At 34.8% G+C, this 20778-nt stretch overlaps 1 protein-coding gene across 5 annotated transcripts in view; it reads left to right on the plus strand.

Annotated features, from left to right (window-relative positions):
• Nucleotides 1–19800, plus strand: part of LOC128243211 (breast cancer anti-estrogen resistance protein 1-like) — a 45393-nt gene extending 25593 nt beyond the window's left edge. For all 5 annotated transcript variants that reach the window (XM_052960815.1, XM_052960813.1, XM_052960814.1 and 2 more), the window contains exon 3: nucleotides 15284–19800. In XM_052960815.1, coding sequence (XP_052816775.1) covers nucleotides 15284–18283 — 3000 coding nt within the window. In that variant the 3' untranslated portion in view covers nucleotides 18284–19800. The remainder of the gene's footprint in view (nucleotides 1–15283) is intronic.
• The last annotated feature ends 978 nt before the right edge of the window (nucleotides 19801–20778 follow it).

The following is a 20778-nucleotide window of genomic DNA, read 5'->3' on the forward strand; positions in this document are numbered from 1 at the left end:
GTATGCAGTAGGCAGAAACTCAGAGTTTGGCTTCATTCAGTATGCAGGATAGGTCTGCAGTAGGCAGAAACTCAGAGTTTGGCTTCATTCAGTATGCAGGATAGGTATGCAGTAGGCAGAAACTCCAAATTTGGCATTGTTCAGTATGCAGGAGTTGTTTGCAGAAGGCAGAAATTAGAGTTTGGCACCTCTCAGTATACAGGATTTGTATTGAAAATGAACAAATTCAGACTGAACCCTCATTAATGTATAGTGGTAGTTAAAAGCTTATCCTCCAGGATTGATTTGAAAAAACAGATGAGCAAAGATATCCGCTTGACATTCAACCCTTTTATTCTAAAAGTGATTCATACATATTTTGTTTATTGATAAAACAAATGGATTAAATATAGCAATTGAACAAACAAAAGAATGATTATGATGAAGAGGAAAATATTAAAATATCGGGATGATTTAATCTCATCTTAATCCTTTGATGTGTTTTCTACATTTGTTATTATTAAGCATGTTTTAATAATTTCAATGTCTATCATCCTGGAAAAATCTGGGAGAGTTCAAGTTTAGTATTTTCAAGTAATTAGTGCCACAGTTTAACAGACTCCTCTTTTATTGGACAGGTGAAATTGGTTTAACCAGGGAGCGATATTTCGAGCTTTTTTGATTAAAATCTGCAGGAAATATGAAATTTAATTATGAAAGATTATGGTTTTATTTCCTTGATGTCTTTCAGTGCATTTTCTATTCCTTTTACCACATCTTCAAGGTGGTATCTTTCAGTTTTAAAATCTAATTGGATAGAACACATGTCTATGATAATAATGATCATTGGCTTTCTAAAAATAGTTGGAATAATTACAAGTTTTATATTGAGGGTCCATTCCCCGCCCCACCTTTAAGTATTGAATAATCCTTCTTCGATTCGAATACTGCATAACAAATACAACATTTACTATTTAACAAGTCTGCCTACTGATTAATGCCAATTTTGGAGTTTCCGCATACCATGAACCACCCTCTTAAGTATCAAGTTAAAAAAGACCTGAATATGTGTTCCAAAAGGAGGAGGTGGGGTGGGGGTGGTGGGGGGTTAAGCTGTTATATTCATCTGTTCAGGCAACATAGACAACATGATGAACAGATCAGAACTTTCACCAAAGAGTTCAAGGAAATTGGAGCAATTAATACCTGAGGAATATAGCTCGATGGCTCGCCACATGTATATTCTATTAATCTTCTAATACAGTTTTTTAAGAGTCCATGCCCCATTTATTTATCATTCATGAGGAAGTTGTGGTAAAATGGAATATACAAGGCAAGAGAGTGATGAAGTTTGATGCCTCATTGCATCTGGAATCCAGCAACTGTTAACGCCAGGCTCTTCAGAGATCATCAAGATGGCCTTTAATCACTTACTGTCTGTCTGTCTTCTTTGGAATATGGTTCAGGAAAGTGCTTTTATAGCCTTCATAAAGTCCTTGCTACAATGCCCCCAGAGTTTGCCCTTTTGCTTTCATGATACATCTACACTGGCCTCAGCTACTCTGTCATAATCATGTAAGCCAAGTAGATTCTCATCCAAATTTTAAATGAATTATTATCTTTGGCAAAAAAAGCGCAGCATGCGCACATGTGGTGCGTTTTAATTTTGGGGCTTTTTTCAGTGATATATTTCTACTACTTTTTGCTTATTCGAAGTATGGGGGATTTCTTTTGCATTGGGGCAGACCGGATGAGAATCTTAAAAACAAATTACCATACAGAATAATAATCAGTGCATGGAGAAATGATTATTTCCCTATTGTTTAAAAGATGTATTTTTCTTCAAGTCAAGACATATATCGTTATGAATGCTTATGATTTGTACAATTGGAATAACACATTTGCATGTCAATCATGAATCTCATTTTTCAAAACCTTTTCAGTGTCATCTTTTTGACAACCAGATGCAGTAAATAACTCGCCAACTTTAGAAAGATGAGTTAGGCAAAAAAAATATCGAAAAATCGGGAGCACTTTTCCTTAGAATATGCTGTTTTTGCAAAAACTTTGGTGTCAGTTTTCCATTACCTTTGGATGGATGTTAATGAGTTTTCAAACTGTTAATCTTAGACAACTGTTGCTCATTTCGTTGAGCTCATTTGCAATGAAATAAAAAAACTGATGTATATATGCATCTGTTCGTGATTATGACTGAACAATGCTTTATCTTGTCAAAATATCTTGCATAACTATTTTGATGCATGTAACACAATTGATTGAGCATGATAATACATCATGACTTGCATAATGCGTGGTTCCGTTGCATGAGCATTAAAGATTTGCTCACGTTTAAACTCTCTTGAAAAAATACTTGTTCATGTTTTGCTGGAAAACAATCAAACACATGGAAAAATGATTCATTCCTTGGTATGCATTTGAGCAAGTTTCATAATAGTTTAAAAGTTAACAGCTGATCCAAGCTGATTATTATTTATCGCAGATATTAGTTTTGTCATTTCCGGCAATAATTTTTACAGGTGAAAAATGAGAATAAAAACAGGATGTACGCACCATTGCTACCTCCAATGGAAGAGTAATGATTCCACTTTGTCTGAAATTAAATTTATCCTGACATCAGAGGTCTTATCATATCAAATGCCATATAATCTAAAAATGTCTTATCTTTTTAAATATCCAAAGTTATGATGTCTGGACGCAAACTTTAAATTCGGTCTCTGCAATATTTTATTGAAACAAAAAGGTGAGGCTGTTATGCCACTGTGGTTTTTCCAGAAATTCCTAATCAGCTGTAAAAATTGGCAGCTTTTGTTTGCCATGATAATAGTTTTTGGAATATATAAATAAACTATGCCAGTATCTTGGGCTTATCAGCTGATGAGATGAAAAAAATATGTTGTCTTTTGGCATGGACGATCAAGACCGCATTTTTCAAAGATGAGGTACTCTTGTATTTGTAGGTTCTTGAAGAATGTCTAGGTGTTGTCATAATTGTAGGGTCCTCTTTAGTGAAAAAAAATCACCAAAAATCATTGAAATTGTATAATCGTTATCTGCTTAATTGATTAATAAAACAGAGTTGGCATCCTCTTGTCATGCTCTTGTTTTTAGAAGAGATTAACATCTTTTTATAAAAAAACGTCATACAAAATTATCATTATGCAGACCCCCAAAAGATGTATTAGTTGACAAGTGGTCCACGGTACAGGAGGTCAGCTTGCAAGGTGAAACAATACATCACACTTGTGTTGACAGAGTTTGTCCATGTTCGTGATGACAACTGCCCACATTCTGTTACACCCAGCACCTTTGAGGACGGGAGTGGACAGGTCATAGAAACAATTAGGTGCAATGAGGTGCACTTTGACATAGTTTTTCCTTCATCCTCACCTATCAGTGTAAAACACTTTGTTTCTTGCCCCTTTTCTGTCAGAGTTATAATTATTGTGTTACTTTGCAGCATGTGACTTTGAAGTTGAGGTATTAATAATGTGTCTTGTCACTAAATATGACAAATTTTGCAGTTTGAGAGGTGCAAAATTTTTGCAGTTTCAAGAAGTTAAAGGGAAAAATAACTAGGTCCAAGCGTGAAAGCTACAAATGAATAGGTCCAAGATTGAAAGCTACAAATGAATAGGTCCAAGCGTGAAAGCTACAAATGAATAGGTCTAAGAGTGAAACCAACAAATAAAAAAGCAGCAAGGTTGGATGCAACAAATAAATAGGTCCAAGAGTAAATGCGACAAATAATTAGGTTCAAGAGTGGATGCGACAAATTATTAGGTCCAAGAGTAAATGCGACAAATTATTAGGTTTAGTTCAAGAGTGGATGCGACAAATTATTAGGTTCAAGAGTGGATGCAACAAATAAATAGGTCCAAGAGTAAATGCGACAAATTATTAGGTTTAGTTCAAGAGTAAATGCGACAAATTATTAGGTCCAAGAGTAAATGTGACAAATTATTAGGTTTAGTTCAAGAGTAAATACAACAAGTTATTAGGTTCAAGAGTGGATGCAACAAATAAATAGGTCCAAGAGTAAATGCGACAAATTATTAGGTTCAAGAGTGGATGCGACAAATGTATAGATCCAAGAGTGAACGTGAAAAATGAATAAGTCCAAGAGTGAATGCATAATATTTGGTTTCCAGTGAAGTAATTTAATGTGAAAAAGAAGAAGCAGATACACAGAACCATGTCACAATTGTAAAAACCTCTCCAATAGCAGACATGTGCAAGTATGTTTTTTTCTGTTACCAAGTTTTATGGTTTTTGAGTGATATGGGCAGACACTTGTGTCATAGAGTGTATAGTAGGGATATTTTGTCAGACTTTGTCTGCCAGAGTGTCATGTACCTGTCAACGGCAGAATTGACCTGGACAACTGTTATGAAACTGAACAGTGACCAGGCTCCTTGATGTTGTTTGGGTATTGGTGGTGTGTAGCCTTGTGTAATGGGTAGTAACATTCCTCCCACACATATAAACCAGAATTACATACATGTTTAATTGGTGTTCTTGGTAGAAGTTAAATTTAAGAACCCTAAGGGATTTTTTTTTCTTTAAACAAAATATGCAATAATTGTATCATGTACACTCCGGCAAATGTCTGGTAACGAAAACTTGCCTGACTAGAGTCGTTGCCCTTTATCATTCAAGCTAATTTGAAGATGATTAGATCTAGACCTGTTCAGTTGTTTTAATAGAAATAATGAAGGTTTTGCATGTTCCTTGTCCCTTGGATATTTTGTAGCATTAGCCAGTTTCCCTGTGTGCGGTATTGGCACTGTCAAATATCACCAGCCCCTGGGTGGTTATAACTTATTTATGTATCAAGTGCCTGCAAATACCATGCAATATCTAATTAAAGAAAATTGGATACCTGCATATTGCATGGCTGTTTGATGAATTTATGATGCAGTAATTTAGGGAAAAAACGCAGTTTTATGCATTTCTTGTATTAGCTTGCCATTCAGAAGTAAGAAAACCTAGGTAGAAGGGTAACAATGTTTGTAATTAATGTTCAGAAGGCGTTAGTAATTAATGTTTGTCAGCTCTAACAAGCCATGCCTGTCTGTCACCTTGGAGTCATTATTTCTCAGACTTCTAACATTGTAACAGGGCAAGGAAACTTAGCTGCTATTTCAGTGGATGAAGTGTGCTTACGGTGATTTTATAATTATAAGCATAAGCTGAAAACAACACTTCTATTAAAGTAAGGGTGAAGTTTTTTCCATGGAATTTGATTCCTTTTCAGTTGTTTAAGAGTACTAATTTGCGTTCCATAGGTTAGAAAACCTGACCTGAGTGAATGAACTGTGTATGCTGTTAAAAACAACAACATCTTCTACCAACTTTATAATGGTGTCCAGGGTTTCCTGATGAAATTGGATTCCAGTTTGTTCTTTAGTCACCCTTTCTGTTGTCAAATGTAACACATTGGAACTGCTCCCTGTTAATTTCTCAGTTTGTGTTGAATTAGGTATGGTTTATTTCTAGTTACAAAAAATGAAACTGATTCATTGCTGTCCATAATTGGTAAGTAAAAAAGAGAAGTTTGAACAAAATATCAGCTCTATGATACTTTATAATGAACGGATTCTTTTGAATTAGCTTTCGTGGTAATTAAAATTGCGTTAATTAAGAAAATGGCATTGCCAAGTTTGATGGTTCCAGATAGATGTTTCATATGTGTCGTGTGTCACCCCTGAGGGAGATAGATGATGACGGCGGTCCTGGTGGCTCTCACAGTTAACTGCAATATAATTGAGCTAATCAAATCAATACCAGCACTGGTCAGTCATTGATTCTGAGTGACCGGAACAATGGTTTTGACCACTGTGACATGCAGGAGAGTTATGTGTAAACTTGATGACCCTCAGTCTGAAGTGGACGATGGTCAGTGTGATCGTGTGCCGGGCACTGGAGAATTGGACTCATTTTGAGTGATTACATTGTCTTGATTGGTCAAATTGATCGTTTGTTGATGAACAGCCAATGGCGATGGTTTGCTAAGATTTTCATCCTGGTCCTTCTGGCAACGTGCACTTAATTGCAATTATTGGTGACTGAAATTTGATTTTCAGTAATTGATGGTGTTTACTACTGTTGTTAGAACTGTGACACAAGTCTTTGTGCTCAGAACAAAGTGTGGCGTTTATGGTCAATTGATTCAATCATGCTAATTGTACTGTGTCCAGCAGTGGCTATAATGTATTTTGTCCAGAAAATTGAGAAAAACAAGAAATATGAAGTCCCGATTTGACAATGTAAAATTATGTTACACTTTTCAGCATTGGCTTGAAAGGAGAAATTCTTCGAGCTGAAATATGAAACTGATGGAGTTAATGAAAAGTGCCCCATAACTAGCAATTAGAAAGCAAAGTTCCAAACTCACTGAATAATAAAGACTTTGAATTGACAGTTAATGTTCTTCCTTGATTGGTTCTGTGATAAGCCGTTCCTGCTAGGGTCTTTCTCTGGTCACCCTTATAGGAGACCAAAGTCTTTGTTTTCAAGTCATGTGACCCCAAACATTGACATCAGGATCATAAAGAGCTTAGAGGTGAATGACATCTGCTTCACTGAGAAGCTTAGATTGTTTTATCTGAAATCAATCAGTTTAAGTTGCCTATTAACATAGGGACTGCTGCACTCTAAATATTGTAGCGCCACCAGTTATGCTTCATGTATTATAGGGATGGTTTATGTAAGTCGGCTAATAAACAAAATAGGGTGCGCTCAGATTGGCTCGATTGATAGTTATAAAATGAGCTAAAACTTATGTATTTTAGTCTTATATAAAAACTTAATTCTGGACATCTTTATTTAATATTTGACATATTTTCTCTTAATTTTTAAGTCACAGTGTAGCTTAATTAACAATACATAAATAAATTCTAATAAGTAAGCCAAAAACTGATGCTGTATGGGTTACAATTAGGACTTTAATGTCTAGTTTCATAGGGCTGTTACAAACTCATTCCTCCGACAGAACATTAATTTCATCTTTTTGATACTGGACACTTGTCTAGCAGTTTATTAATTACAGGCAGTGTAATGTAACTTAATGTTACACTATATGGGGTAATTCCCACCCATTTGCTCTTGGCCATAATGGATGGGGAGCTCATATTTCACTTGAACTGGCTGACTCTTGGACCTCCGTTTTTTTTTTGACAAGGCAGTACAGCCAAGGCCTGATTTACTAGAGAAATGGCAGCTATAATTTAAGTTTTAGTGACCGATTCTTCTGACTGAATTATAATTTTATTCATTGGCACACTGCATTAGAGATTCAGCTTCCCAGATAGAGCTATGTAAATACTCTTTGCTTTTGTTTGGACTTGGAAAACAATAGATTTGATTCTCATTATTTTTCTGATATTGAATCCAAGGATCATTCCCAAACCTAGTCATCAACTTAATTGAATTCTTCAAGTGTTGACCATTTTGGGAAAAGAAAAAAACAAACAAAGATTGCCTCTTTTGTCTGAAAACATATTTCAGCATCTTTGTCAGCAAACATTGGGCTATTGTTTTCATTGACACATGGTGTTGACCTTGAATAGGGGTCATCACTTCTGATTGAAGGGTGGGAGACAGCATCCTTAGAAAGGACATTGGTCAGATAAGGAGCTAATAAGGGGTCCAAGAGATAAGGGTCATTCAAGGACTTGGCATTTGCAGACTAATCTGAAAGTAAGGGTCTGTTGAGGACATCATATGGCCATTTTCAGACTTGTTTGTCTTCCATGTGTACGTTAATGCTGTAAGGTTTCAAGTCACATTTAAACATGGGAGGTTTTGCTACCTTCTTGCACTAGCCCCATGAACGATAACAATCTCTATGTCATCTGGTTTTCGGAGCTTTGATTTTTCCGAAGTTCAAGATGTGTCTAGGTTGTAATTTGTTTCTATTTGTGACAACTGTCCTATTTTTGGTGCTGCAAAATGATTAGATAAGAAGTGGATTTGAGCTGTTTATTACACTACATTTTTGTTTTAATTTCACTTTAAAGCAAGATATAAGGAAACTTGTTTGTATGAACTACGATTTACATGCTGTGTTTCGCCTTTCATGTTTGACCCGTCGGAGGGGGACAACCTTTTATCTTGTAAAACATGTCTGATTTTTTGGCTTTTTCCCATCAGCGTTTGTCTATGTTTGCAATGTTTAACATTCAATTTAGGACTTTATTTGGCAACTGCATGAATCACGTTCTGAATATACCAAATAATAAGCTCTGAAACATGCATCAAGCCTTTTATAGACATTTGGGCTTATATACTGCTTGAGTGTGATTTATTCAGGTCCACTGAAGAACTTCAGTTTGAAAAATAGGATGTCTGCTTCATTTAGAGTTTGTTTAAGATGCATGGGTGTATGTTAGGTTCATTTGTTCAACAGAAATTTGATCCATTATCATGTTTTATTATATAAGACAATAGATTCTAGCTTTATTATTTAGTATGAAATCATTCATTTATTAAGTTCTAAGTTATTTCATGAAAATACATGAAAACAACACAATTATAACACTTATATCATTGTAAGGATTAAAGAAATGGATGGATTTCATAAAGCTATATGACTTGATTCAATGACATTTTATAATAGTTTTAGATTTTATGATAGTTTGAGATGCCTTAAAGTTTCAGCCTAAGCTGCAGAATTACGATCTGGAGTACTTCGTCCTGCTAAACAGACCCATGCTTCCTTTTAAGGCTAAGAATAAGAGACCTATCAAGTGTGGACTTTATTCCAAGACACAAAACACCAGCAGACCCCTGTAATGGCTTCCCGGCTCTTGATTCTTGGAGGATCTATAGATTTTCTACTTCAAATTTTTCATAAAAATGCTTCATTGTTTGTCCTCCATTGATTTCTTTTGTTAAACAGTTTACGAATGATAAAAACCCATTTAGAAGCCCTGTTGCTGAATCAGTAAACTATTTTGTTTACCCCCCATTCTCTCCTTATAAAGCTTGGAAGCATAATAACGTATGCACTCATGTAGTCAAGATAACTTACGGACTCATGTCCTGGACTCTTGTGCTCGAGATGACTTGTGGACTTATGTACATGAGTAATAATTGATAAAATAATGAATACTAATGTACAAGTAATCCATGGGTGGCCACTGCTTTCTTCATAATAGGTGATTAGGCTTAGGGGGAAAAATCCTTCTTATAGAATCATTAAAATGGAAGTAGGTTCAGGCCATGTAATTAATGCTAGATTTTTTTTATGTAGTTTTATCGATGGTTTTTATATTCACAAAGATCTTTCATCATGATTGGAAAGAATTTGTCAGAATTTTGTTCAAGAATAACAAAAATGTTATAAAGATATTGCCTCAACTTTTCAGCCTGCAAGGTTTCCATCCAAGCCAGATTTTAATCCAAGTTGAACATTGGCAAACCAGTTGACTGTGAATCAGTTTTGAGGTATAAATATTAAATGCTTAACTATGATCATAACCATATCATTCATTAACATTTGCCCTTTATAGGAAGAGCCTCATTTAATACTTTTTATATCCTAAAGAGTTTCCAGATGTTATGGAGAAATCTGTATTCTGCCCAGGTCTGTGTGGACTGCAACACCTGAGCAATCAGTTCCATTATGGAGGGGGGGAGGGGATAGTTCCCATATGTTTATAGAGCACTTTTACACCACTAATAAGATGGGTTTGAGCAAACAAATTAGATTTCAATCCATACACTAGGCACACTTTGACTCTGTTTACTTTTGTACATTGCTTATATATACATTGTGCGGGAATATCATAACGATTTGTTTGAACAATCAAAGTGGATCAGGCTGGGATGTGAAATCTACCAAATGTACCTAGAAGGCTACCATATCAAAGATTGGTTTTCACTGTGTGTTGAAAGGTTTGCAATATTCATAACAAAATAAACATAAATCAAAGTGCAACTACTGGTGCATGTTATTGATGCATTACGTTACAATAGCCTGTGGTCATTCAGGTGTTTTGCTAAGAAGATTGTAATCAAAACTGATCATATTGTTACAATGTATCAACAGTCTTGTCTAGATCGGAGCCCCATATTCTGATTTCATCAAGTGTACGTAATTAGGTCTGCTGCAGATAATATTACATGTGCGCTGGCTAGCTGGTCATTTGGTACAATGTATCACATTTGATACATTCTGGTTAAAGTGTTGTTGAAGCACTTTTTTCAGGGTCATTTTACAGAATGATTCAGGTTATTTCTCAGAATGATCAGGTTATTATACACAGATAATTACATTTTATGGCTGCCGAGTATAGATGATCTTTTTATTATTCTGATGTAAGGTCAACTCTGCTGCTATCTTGAAATATTGAATTTGCCCCTTTCTGCTCCTTTCCTGTTAAGTTAGCATAGCAACAGATTCTGTTGACTTAGTTTTAGCGAGCATTGGATAAAATATATAACTATTACTCCTATAATAGGATAATGCCCTACTAGGTTACCATGGCAACATAATCCATTGGAGGCTGATAAGATTAAGTGATCATTACTGACCATTATGCTTATCAAATTGGATTAAATTTCAATAAAAGATGACTATTACTCATATAATTGGATAATACTCCCTAAGGTAACCATAGCAACATATTTCATAGGAGGCTGGTCATTACTAAGATTAAATGAACCAATTAATGCTTATCAGCCTGGATTAAAGATGAACATTACTCCTATAATAGCTAGAATCATGGCAACAGATTTATCCCTTCTTTTCCTTATAGGCTTTATAGGAAGCTGACTTTCAAACTTTAGCATCCAATAGCTTGAGCTTCATGTACGGAGTTTATTTCATAATGCAAACGAAATCATAAATAAAATGCATATTGTAAATTGTGGCGTGAAGTAGTAAAATACCACAGTATCTCCATTTAGATATAAATCTGTTTTAAAAGTACTCATCCCCATATTTGGTTAAATGCTAGGATAAACATGTATTCAACGCCTCCATAAATTTTATGTTGCAAATGGAGGTGAATAAAATATCGCACTGTCATATATGCACAGCTCATGGTAAAATTATGATCTCTCTCTTCAGGAATTCGATGTGAGATTTGATAAATGGAAAATATGACAATATCAGTCAAGTTTGATTGCATTAAGTATGCTTTAAAACTGGTGAATAGAACAAATTTGTAAGTAGGAGGAGAATACAATTATTATTGCTGATGCATATGAAGCCTGTCAGTTTGTTAATTCATCGTCCTTGAGAATGCAGATTGGTTAACCCTGAACACAAATTTACTTAATTAATAAATAGTGATATATTAACAATTGATAAACAATTTATTTTTTCTAAAATCATTAGAACAGTGTCCGCTTATGTTATAATGATTGTAACACAATCCCATTTACTTAAAATTATTCTTAAAAATTTAACACATTAAGATGGTAAGGTATATCACATCAATTTGTAATTTACGAAACTGATTTAAGGAAAATTAAGAAATTGATCCCTTTGAAGGTATAGATGTAGTTCGATTTATGACTCCAAATCGCCAATTAATTGGAATGAAATTCACGGTACTGAATGATACTAAAAAGTTTTACTTTTCATTGTGGCTTTAACAAATTTGCTGTTAACCAACCCTTTACCGTATATTGCCAATATTTCCATATGTGGGTTGCGTTGATCATGTTTGAATGATTTTTTTGTGTAATTTATTAGGGGAAAAAATTACCTTAGGAAATTAATGATTTATAGTCATGTTTACCATGTTCAAAACCGGCTTCTGGTAACTTCAGTTTCTAAATTTATCATTTTAAATGAGTTCCGTCATCATGCTTTGTAACCTTGATCTGTTAGCAAAATGGATTTCATTGCTCATATTGCAAATTATAATATGATTATTTTTTTTAAAACACAATAGCGTTTTTGTTCAGAAGCCTAATTAAAATGTTTATTTGTACCGCAAAGGAAGTTGACAATTTTTGAAGGGCCGACTTATAGTTGATATTCATGAATGCACTTGTTTGACTGTGGTCATCAATAGACGTCAGAGAAATCAAACATTTACGTGTGATTAGTTTGCTACCGAGGTGAGTCAAGTATCAATGTCAATAAATTTCATGAAATTAAGTTTTTCATAGTAAACACACTGAAATTGCACAGTTTATGAATGAAAAATGTATTAGTTAATGTACAAAGTCAGGTTTTTGCCAGTAAATCATTAGTGCATCATTATTTCAGTTTTCATTATCTTTTAAGATGCAATATGGTCATTACTTGAATAATTGATGAGGACTTGGTTTAAGCAATTACAAAAAATGTTGACGTAATTTATTTTCACAACTCCTTTTAAGGAAAAATGTGTAATGTTTTTTTCGACACATCCAAGTACTGTATTTCAAATTAGTCAGTTATCTTTTTTAGGCATTTAGTGTCATTTTAAAGCTCATAATATAATAAGAGTTCATGATGAAAACTAGGTAACTTAAACAAATCAAAATTATCTGTATAACTCCATGGATCTGCTGCAAAATTTAGTGCAAATTATTTTTTAAAGGTCTCCGAAGATGGAAGTCACTCAGCACAGCTTGATAAAGATGTTCCAACATTATCTGATCAGCTGTTATTTATCTTTACCACTTGTTTTTATTCCTGAAAATTATATTTAGCAGGCAGATGTAATGTTAGTTATATGCGAAATAAGCCAGAAAATTCCCCCAAAATAAGTTGGAACACCAAAGAGATAGAATGATAAGATGATGCTGAATTTCAGAAAGTCTGAGTCAGTCAGGTGGTTGTTTAGGTCATTAAAGCTTCTTAGCAAACAGATCAGCATGACATTGCAAAACACAGTAATCTTTTTAATAAAATAAAAAATTGTCACAGTCGAGGAAAAATGTTCATTGCCTATGTATAAGATTTCGATTTTCTTTCTTCTGATGTGATATTGAATTTGATGAGAAGTATCTTCTTATTACATTTTTATTGCGTTGCAATTCTATAAACATTAAAAATAGATTTATGTTGTTAAATGATTTTTACATGAGGACCATATAAAGCATTAAAAATAGATTTATGTTATCAAATGATTTTTCTCGCTCTTTTTGAGTACTATAAGTATAATTATTATGTTATAATTTGCTAAGAAATTTCTTATAATTTGCTAAGAAATTATAAGCTGTTCTAAAATTATTATCAGAAAATAATTTACAAGTTTATGATGTTGATGACATTTTATGACCTTTCATGAAAAGTGGAAAATTAACCCTTTTGTTACGCTAAACTGGTCAAGTGCCAAAAAACTTAAAGGTCATGCATTGTTAGGTTTTGTCATTGTTTAGAAGTTGTTCATTAATGTTTTCCATTCTGCTTCAAGACATATTTTTCATCGAAATGCTGATCTATGTTTTGCACCATTACAACAACATGGTGCATGCATCATTGACTGCTGTGGATGTTTTTGTCCATTGTTGTTAATGTTTTGCATGTTTGCGGTCAATTATGTGTTTTTTTTGCAGTCGCTCTAGATTTGTGGAAACATATGGTGGATGACCATTTTATGGAGGATGACCCTGTATCTAATTCATCTCTGTGTGATCTGTGAAATATAGTGTTTTCACTGATTGTATCATGCAAGCTGCCTATTAGCAGCGTTGCACATCTGTATTGTAGAGTTGTCAGCCTTTATTATGGAAACCTACAAAGTGGCAAGACTTGATTCCCTTATCTTCGAGATATGACAGTTTTAAAGAATGAAGTGATAATTATTGTATCTATTTCCATTTATTTCAGAAGATTAGAGAAACTGTGTGATGAAAAGCAACCATTTAGTTTTTCTGATTCTGCCACTTTTTTCTTTGTAGCTTCTTTGTAGTCTTTGTTATTTCATAATTGTTCATTGTACGATTAATATTCATCAAGTAGAGTCAGTGGCGTTACAACAAAATATACATGTATATGGTTGTTTTGGCTGTTTGTTAATATTACTCTATATTCACTGAAAATGCTTGATTTTAGTCATCTTGATTAAAGTAATTTTCTTTGATAATAAGTTACTATAATCAATATAACGAATATACGCTTGCAGCAAGAAATATGAACTTCCAAACCCCAGCAGTTTCGGCAGATGCTGAATTCACCAATGTATGCATTCTGATCCCTTGTAGGGACCTAAGCCTGTAATTACATCTGACATTTAATCTTACATTTTTAAATGCCTTATAAACGGTCTCCAAACGGGTAGCTATCGGTAACTTGGTAATGTTAGCCATTGATTTTTTTAAGCGAGCGTGAAAGAACAAATTAGTCATAACGATCTTCATTTGTTGAACTTGAAATTGAATAATAATGAATGTGAAGAAAATGGAATAATTCAACTTGTACTTTGTTAAAAATGGATGTTTTTGCCAAAAAATATGGAATAACGTGTTGTAAGTGGAAGGTAATAATTTTGTATTAATTTGTTTAGATTTAAGTCTTGATTGACATGTGGAACTACAAATTGAGTCATTTATGATAATTGGTCTCATTTCACAGTCAGAATATCCTTCATTTAGTGCTGTTAGGCTGTCATTCATAGGCAAGAAAATTGGGCAGATTTTAATAAAACTGGGTAAAGCTAATGGGGGCAGCTTGAAGTTAGACAGGCTATGATTTGAAAACCACAGTGTCCTCACTTTGCATTTTCTGTGGTGGGGAGAGTTAGTCATAAACTGTACAAATTCCATGTGCATTTAAAGGTGCAGCTACATGTACGTGAATATCACTTATTTCTGGTGCTTTATCTGAAAAACATGTGGACCTGGTGTATGATTTTGTTTATGATATCAAGAAATATTTAGATTATGAAATATATTCAGCACAGAATTTGGATTCTTTTCATCAGCCATCAGTATGTGATCAGAATGTGCTCCAAGGGATGAAAAAAGTGTGTTCATATGAAAGTTTTAAAGTCAAAGTGTTGTGAGTAGTGTTGATGTTTGAAGATGTTTGAAGGCTTTATTTTGCCTCTGGTCAATCAAATTTGGCAAGGATGACTGTTAACTTGTCAGATTTACTTGGCTGTTTGAAGTTTTATAGTTTTTGAGGATGAGACTAGAAGATATATTTTTTAAAAACATAGGCGAGGTTTTTTAAATTTCTTTATTTTGAATGATTGTTATTTTTCAGTAGGTACATGAAATTTATTTACATGTATATCAGAATAATGTTTAGAAGTTAGGATTTATAATTAAATGGCCTGTTTATAAGCTTTGCAAAATTCATTATTTTAACACTTATGTTTGTGTGTTTTTTCAGGTGGTGATGCCCAGCCGTCAGGGTGACATGTACACATACACCCAGCCACGAGGTGCCCAGCAGCCCGACTATGACATACCCACACAGCGTTACCCGGGCCTTAACACCACAGCGAGTCCCGCGCCTGGAAGCAACAACTCCTCCAGGGAGGATTTACTCAATGCGTCTGGGGCGAGTATGGAGCAGACATTTTACGATACTCCCCCTCAGAGTCGAAATTTTCGGTCCGCGGATTTCAACATGTATGATACACCTCCAACTCATTTGAGCTTGGACTCGTATGATATGCCTGGTGGATCAGTACGGACTAGCTTGGCTTCGAAGTTCTCTGATGAAACTATGAGTATGTCTAGTGGTATGTCATACAATAAGTCAAACTCTGCAAGCATGTGTGATTCGGCTAGGTCAAGCATGGATATTTCTCCTCTGGACATGTACGATGTTCCACCCTCACAACGAGAACGCGAGGCAAGGGAAAAATCTGCTGCATTATACCCTATACGATCATCAAAAGACTCTGGGTTGGATATGTATGACTCGCCTCCAAAATTAAAATCGCCGCCCTCAATGATTGACGACTATGATGTACCAAAATCTGCAATGGATAATGCACGTGAAACTCATTTTAAAAACATTCATATTCCTGGTTCGGAACCATCAAGTCCTGGTGATGTATTAGATGATTATGATGTACCAAAATCACGATCACCGTTTGCTCAAAGCACATCATCTCATGTAAATAATACTTCAGTTAGATCTGAAACTTCTGATCTTGAAGACTATGATGTTCCAAGGCACCCTACACCTGTCATAGGCAAACCACCACTAGGAGTGAAATCAAAACGTCAAAAATCAAATTCGGTAGGCTCAATTTTGGATGATTATGATACACCGCCAACAAACCCAGAAAAAGTTTCAAAAGATGACTCCTTTGCAATTAAGCCTAAAAAGACATTTGACCCTGAAGTTTCAGATGAAGAGAATAATTACGATGAACCTGACCAAATGGATTCTGAAAGTAGTGCAGCAGGTTCTGGAGCTAAACCAAAGTTACAAAAGCAAGAACATGCAGTGGATGACCTGTATGATTCTCCAAGAAATAACGCCCCAGTTAAAAATATGACGAAAGAATTTTCAGCATTATCAGTAACACCCAGACCAAAACCTCTAGGAGTGTATGATATCCCTCCACAGGTTACGAGAGATTCAGTTATATCATCACGATCAGACTCTTCTGATGAGCGAGACAATGGTAGTTACAGGTCGTCAATATGCAGTAATGATTCCCGAGGGGCAGATTTTCTCATATACGATGAACTATTGCTGGAACATGATGCCGCAACAGATTTAATCATAAAACTTCAACAGGATGTTCAAAAGTCTGTAACAAAATTTAGCACATTTGTTCACAGTTCCTGGAAAAAGAAAGACAATATTGAACTGAAAATGTATGATATCAAACAGGCATGTAATGCCCTTGAGCAAGCACTTGGTGAATTTGTTGAATTCGGACAAGGTACTTTAGCGAATTCAGCTAAATTATCAGACAGGAAGTTGATTAACAAGTTGAGTAAATATTTGATCCCCTTGCAACAGGCCTTGCAACAAATTAGAGTGAGCATCAAACATATGGATGATGTGGAATGGCAGGTGTCCAAACTGGTGCATGTTGAGTCCCCAAAGAAAGACGATCTGGCCATTATCATATCATTGTCAAAAGACTTAGGTAGTGATGTAAAGAAGCTTGCTTCGTTTATTCAAGGAAACTCGCAGCTGCTGTTCAAACGTGCCAAGGATTTCAACAGAAGCTCAAGAACTCCCGAACATTCCACTCCGACAAGTGCAGGTAGACCGCCAAACGGGAAAAAGCCTGCAATTCCTGCCAAGATGACACCAGTCCAGACACGACCCCTTCCCGCTCCCCCACCGACAGAGCGCCCCCTTCCCCCCACACCCACTGACAAGAAAGCTCCAGCATTTGGGTTCTCGGGTACAGATCCTAAACGCCTTTCAGGAGACTTTGGTAATAAAAGAAACTCTGGGGACTATAAGCATTGGTCAGGAGATATTCAGGTCAAGAGAATGAGTGAATCAGATAACTCATCATTCAAAGTTGAAGATCTTGTGCAAGAGTATGATTATGTTGAACTGGAAGAAGACAACAAACAATCTGATGACAATGGAAAAACTGGTTCGAAAGAAAAGGGTTTAGATGAAATCAGTGAATATGAAAAACAAGAAGTTGAAAAAGTTCTTAATGCAACTGACAATTATGCAAAGGAAATGGAGAAAACATTAGATGAAATTGATGGTGTGAATATTTACTCAGATGATTCTGGGGGAACTTTGAAACGAGATGCTAAACCACCAAAACTTGAAGATTGTGATGTTGAAAACAGTGACACAGAACATGACACTGGCACCTTAAAAAGAAAGCCAAATGATGAGAAAGACCATGATAGTGACACTTTGAAACGAGATGAGAGACCGGTAAGAGATACAGATGATGACAGTGAAAAGACACCTGTAAATAATGAACCAGAAAATACAGAAATTCCTGAACAAGGTGAAAGCTCAACTAAGAGTGGACCACTGCTTTCGGAAGATAAACAAGTGCTAGCATTCTATGCTGAACAGTTGGAAACCCATACAACGTTGCTGACAAACTCAATTGACGCTTTTTTTCAGTGCATTGAAACAAATCAAGCTCCTAAAGTGTTCATTTCAAATAGCAAATTTGTTGTAGTGTCTGCGCATAAACTTGTATACATAGGTGACACATTACATAGGAATCTTAAACATGAACAGGTACGGAACCTTATCATCCAGCGGGCAAATTATCTATGTGACTGCCTGAAAAGAACAGTAATGTCCACAAAAACAGCTGCCCTACAGTACCCGTCAGTGCCTGCAGTGCAAGACATGGTGGACCGAGTTGTTGATGTGTCACATGCTGCAAGAGATCTCAAACAGTTTGTGTCGCAAGTTGCAAACTTGTAGTAGTGCTAAATTAAAATTCACTTTGTGCTCTTTATTGACCTGCATACATGTATATTGTCCATAAATTGCCAAAATGGCTTATTCACATATGAAATAAAGAGCCTGATAAGCCCTACCAGCGACATATTTGCTTTGAATACAATGTATATATTGAGTCTGCAGCAAATTTTGAGAATTTAAAATGCATTGCAAATAACTGGGACATTAGCAGGATCAAAAGTTAGATTCTATCATCAGAGGTTAGATTCTATAATTAGTGTTTATAAACAAAACAGAACAGATGGTTCTGTTTGGACACTGTCACATTATTAACAATACCAAGTTTCTTTTGAATCTTCAGTTTTCTTTCTCAATAAATGTGCCATTGTAGAAGCAGTTTAAGTTAAGCAGTCTATAAAGAATATAGTTAATATTGTCATATCCAATATCTGTTAATCGATGTTGTGTATGTATTTCTTAGTCAAGTTGTACAAAGTTCGTATATAAACACAGTATTTAAAGTATTATATTTGTTGTTAAATATTCTCTTAAAGAGATAGATTCATGTATCATTTGTGTCAGTTTCTTCATGTTGTGATATTGTATTTATGAGTTAAAGAATGTGCCTTTAAGAGCATTTGTATGCCTGCTTCTCATTATATTAACAGCAATGGTATGCCTCTTGTTCTTCATTAAAAATTCATTTGACACGAATGACATCTTTCTATAAGTCATTTAAGAATAGTTTTTGTTTTATGATTACGGCTCTTAACAGATTCTTGATCCTTAGAAAATCAAAAGAGACATTGTGTTAGTCACTTTGGCGTCTTCCTGGTTTTCCAAAAATGAAATCTATGATGGAAATTTATTGTATAATCTCCCTGTTAAGCTAAGCCAAGGGTGAATGTTACTTTATACTTATATGTAAGAATTAATATATGCATACTAATTATATTCTTATGTAGAACATTAAACACCAATCAGCTTGCCTTTTATAGATGGAGAATACAGTGTCATAATAAGCTTTATTTTACTCTACCAGTCCTGCATAGGAAATATCATTTGCACAAAGCATTCATTGTGTGTTTCAAGTTTTATTTTGAGTAAATTGCTTTAATTAACAAAAAAATGAAATAGTGTGCTGCGTTTAAATTCTAATGACAATGAAGTTGAATTTTAATTTGTACCAGATATGTGAAAATGTATTTCTAAAAAAAATCAATTTTATCAAGGTGTGTATGCAAAAAAACTGCTGTAATTTAAAATAAAATATCATTTCAAGGTCATTCAGAAACTTTAATATTCTAGTATTGCTGGCAACATCAGTCATTTCATTATTAAAGAAAGCATAATAATTATTACAGTCTTATTGTGTTCTATTTAAAAAAACTGAATCAGATCATGTCATAGTCATGAAGAACCAAACTCTGCTTGTTAAAATGTGTTGTTAATGTTGGTTGTAACCAAGACTTCATTTGTAATGTTTGCTTGGTTGAAAGAAATGTCAAGTAATCAAATTAAATATTTCTGAAATGTGATGTTTCCTTCTTTTATTATACAAAGCAACCCAATAAAAGGGTTACATACAGGGATCGATTATGGCAGCCTCATCACTGGTCAATATTGTTAAGAATGGAAAGTTGTGTACCTTTTCATTCTCATAGTGTGAGAGTTATGGCCCTTCACTTTAAAATTAATTGGAAATTGCAAAATATTGTGCGTACGGGTATCTGCAAAGGAGATTTGACGTCAGGTTACTTCAATATAAACATATTGTTTCAGTACTTGAGAAACCCTCTGATCCCCCAGATACAGTACTGTGCTATTCTACGTTGTGTACAGAGGGCAATTTTATTAGGAACTATCGTAACAGGAATAATTGATGAGGCAGTTTCATTGGTGTTTGCAATGTGCCGTACAGAAATATGGACAGATACTCGTTCTTATGTTTTCCAGTAGAAAAGTATTCTGGCGAAAGCTTGAATTGAACTCCGGTCTGCCTTGTCACTACAAATTTTAAAACGGCTACATTTCACGATTTTATCAGAAGAAAAGTTGTCTCCCCTGCCTCATGCAAATTTATTTAAACGAGATTCTGTCAGTAAGTTTGCTGACAATGCCCTTGGCTAAAATGCAAAAGGAGCGCAGAAACCTTTCAATGCAATGCTAACTTCTACACAAATATTTCATGTTCACTCATACATGTACCTTAGACAGCATCAAAAGATTTTCCCCAGGGTGATTTGTTTTGAGTTTTACCTAGTATGTTTAGAGCTCGTTAGCCATAAATATATACATATAGAAGTTGTCTGACAGAGAATGTTTACTGAGGGTTCCTTTTTATGCCATAAGATATTTTGTATTTTATATTTAAACCATAGGTTATGGGAAGAAATCCATCTTGTGTATAAAATTTGCAGGGGCATGTAGTTTCCCTTGATTCTTGAAATTAAAAAATCATTGAAAAAATGCTGTTTTTTTTTTTACTTAACTTCATTGCCAATAAAATGATCCCT

The sequence above is a fragment of the Mya arenaria genome, chromosome 8, assembly GCF_026914265.1.
Source record: "Mya arenaria isolate MELC-2E11 chromosome 8, ASM2691426v1".
Taxonomy (NCBI): domain Eukaryota; kingdom Metazoa; phylum Mollusca; class Bivalvia; order Myida; family Myidae; genus Mya; species Mya arenaria.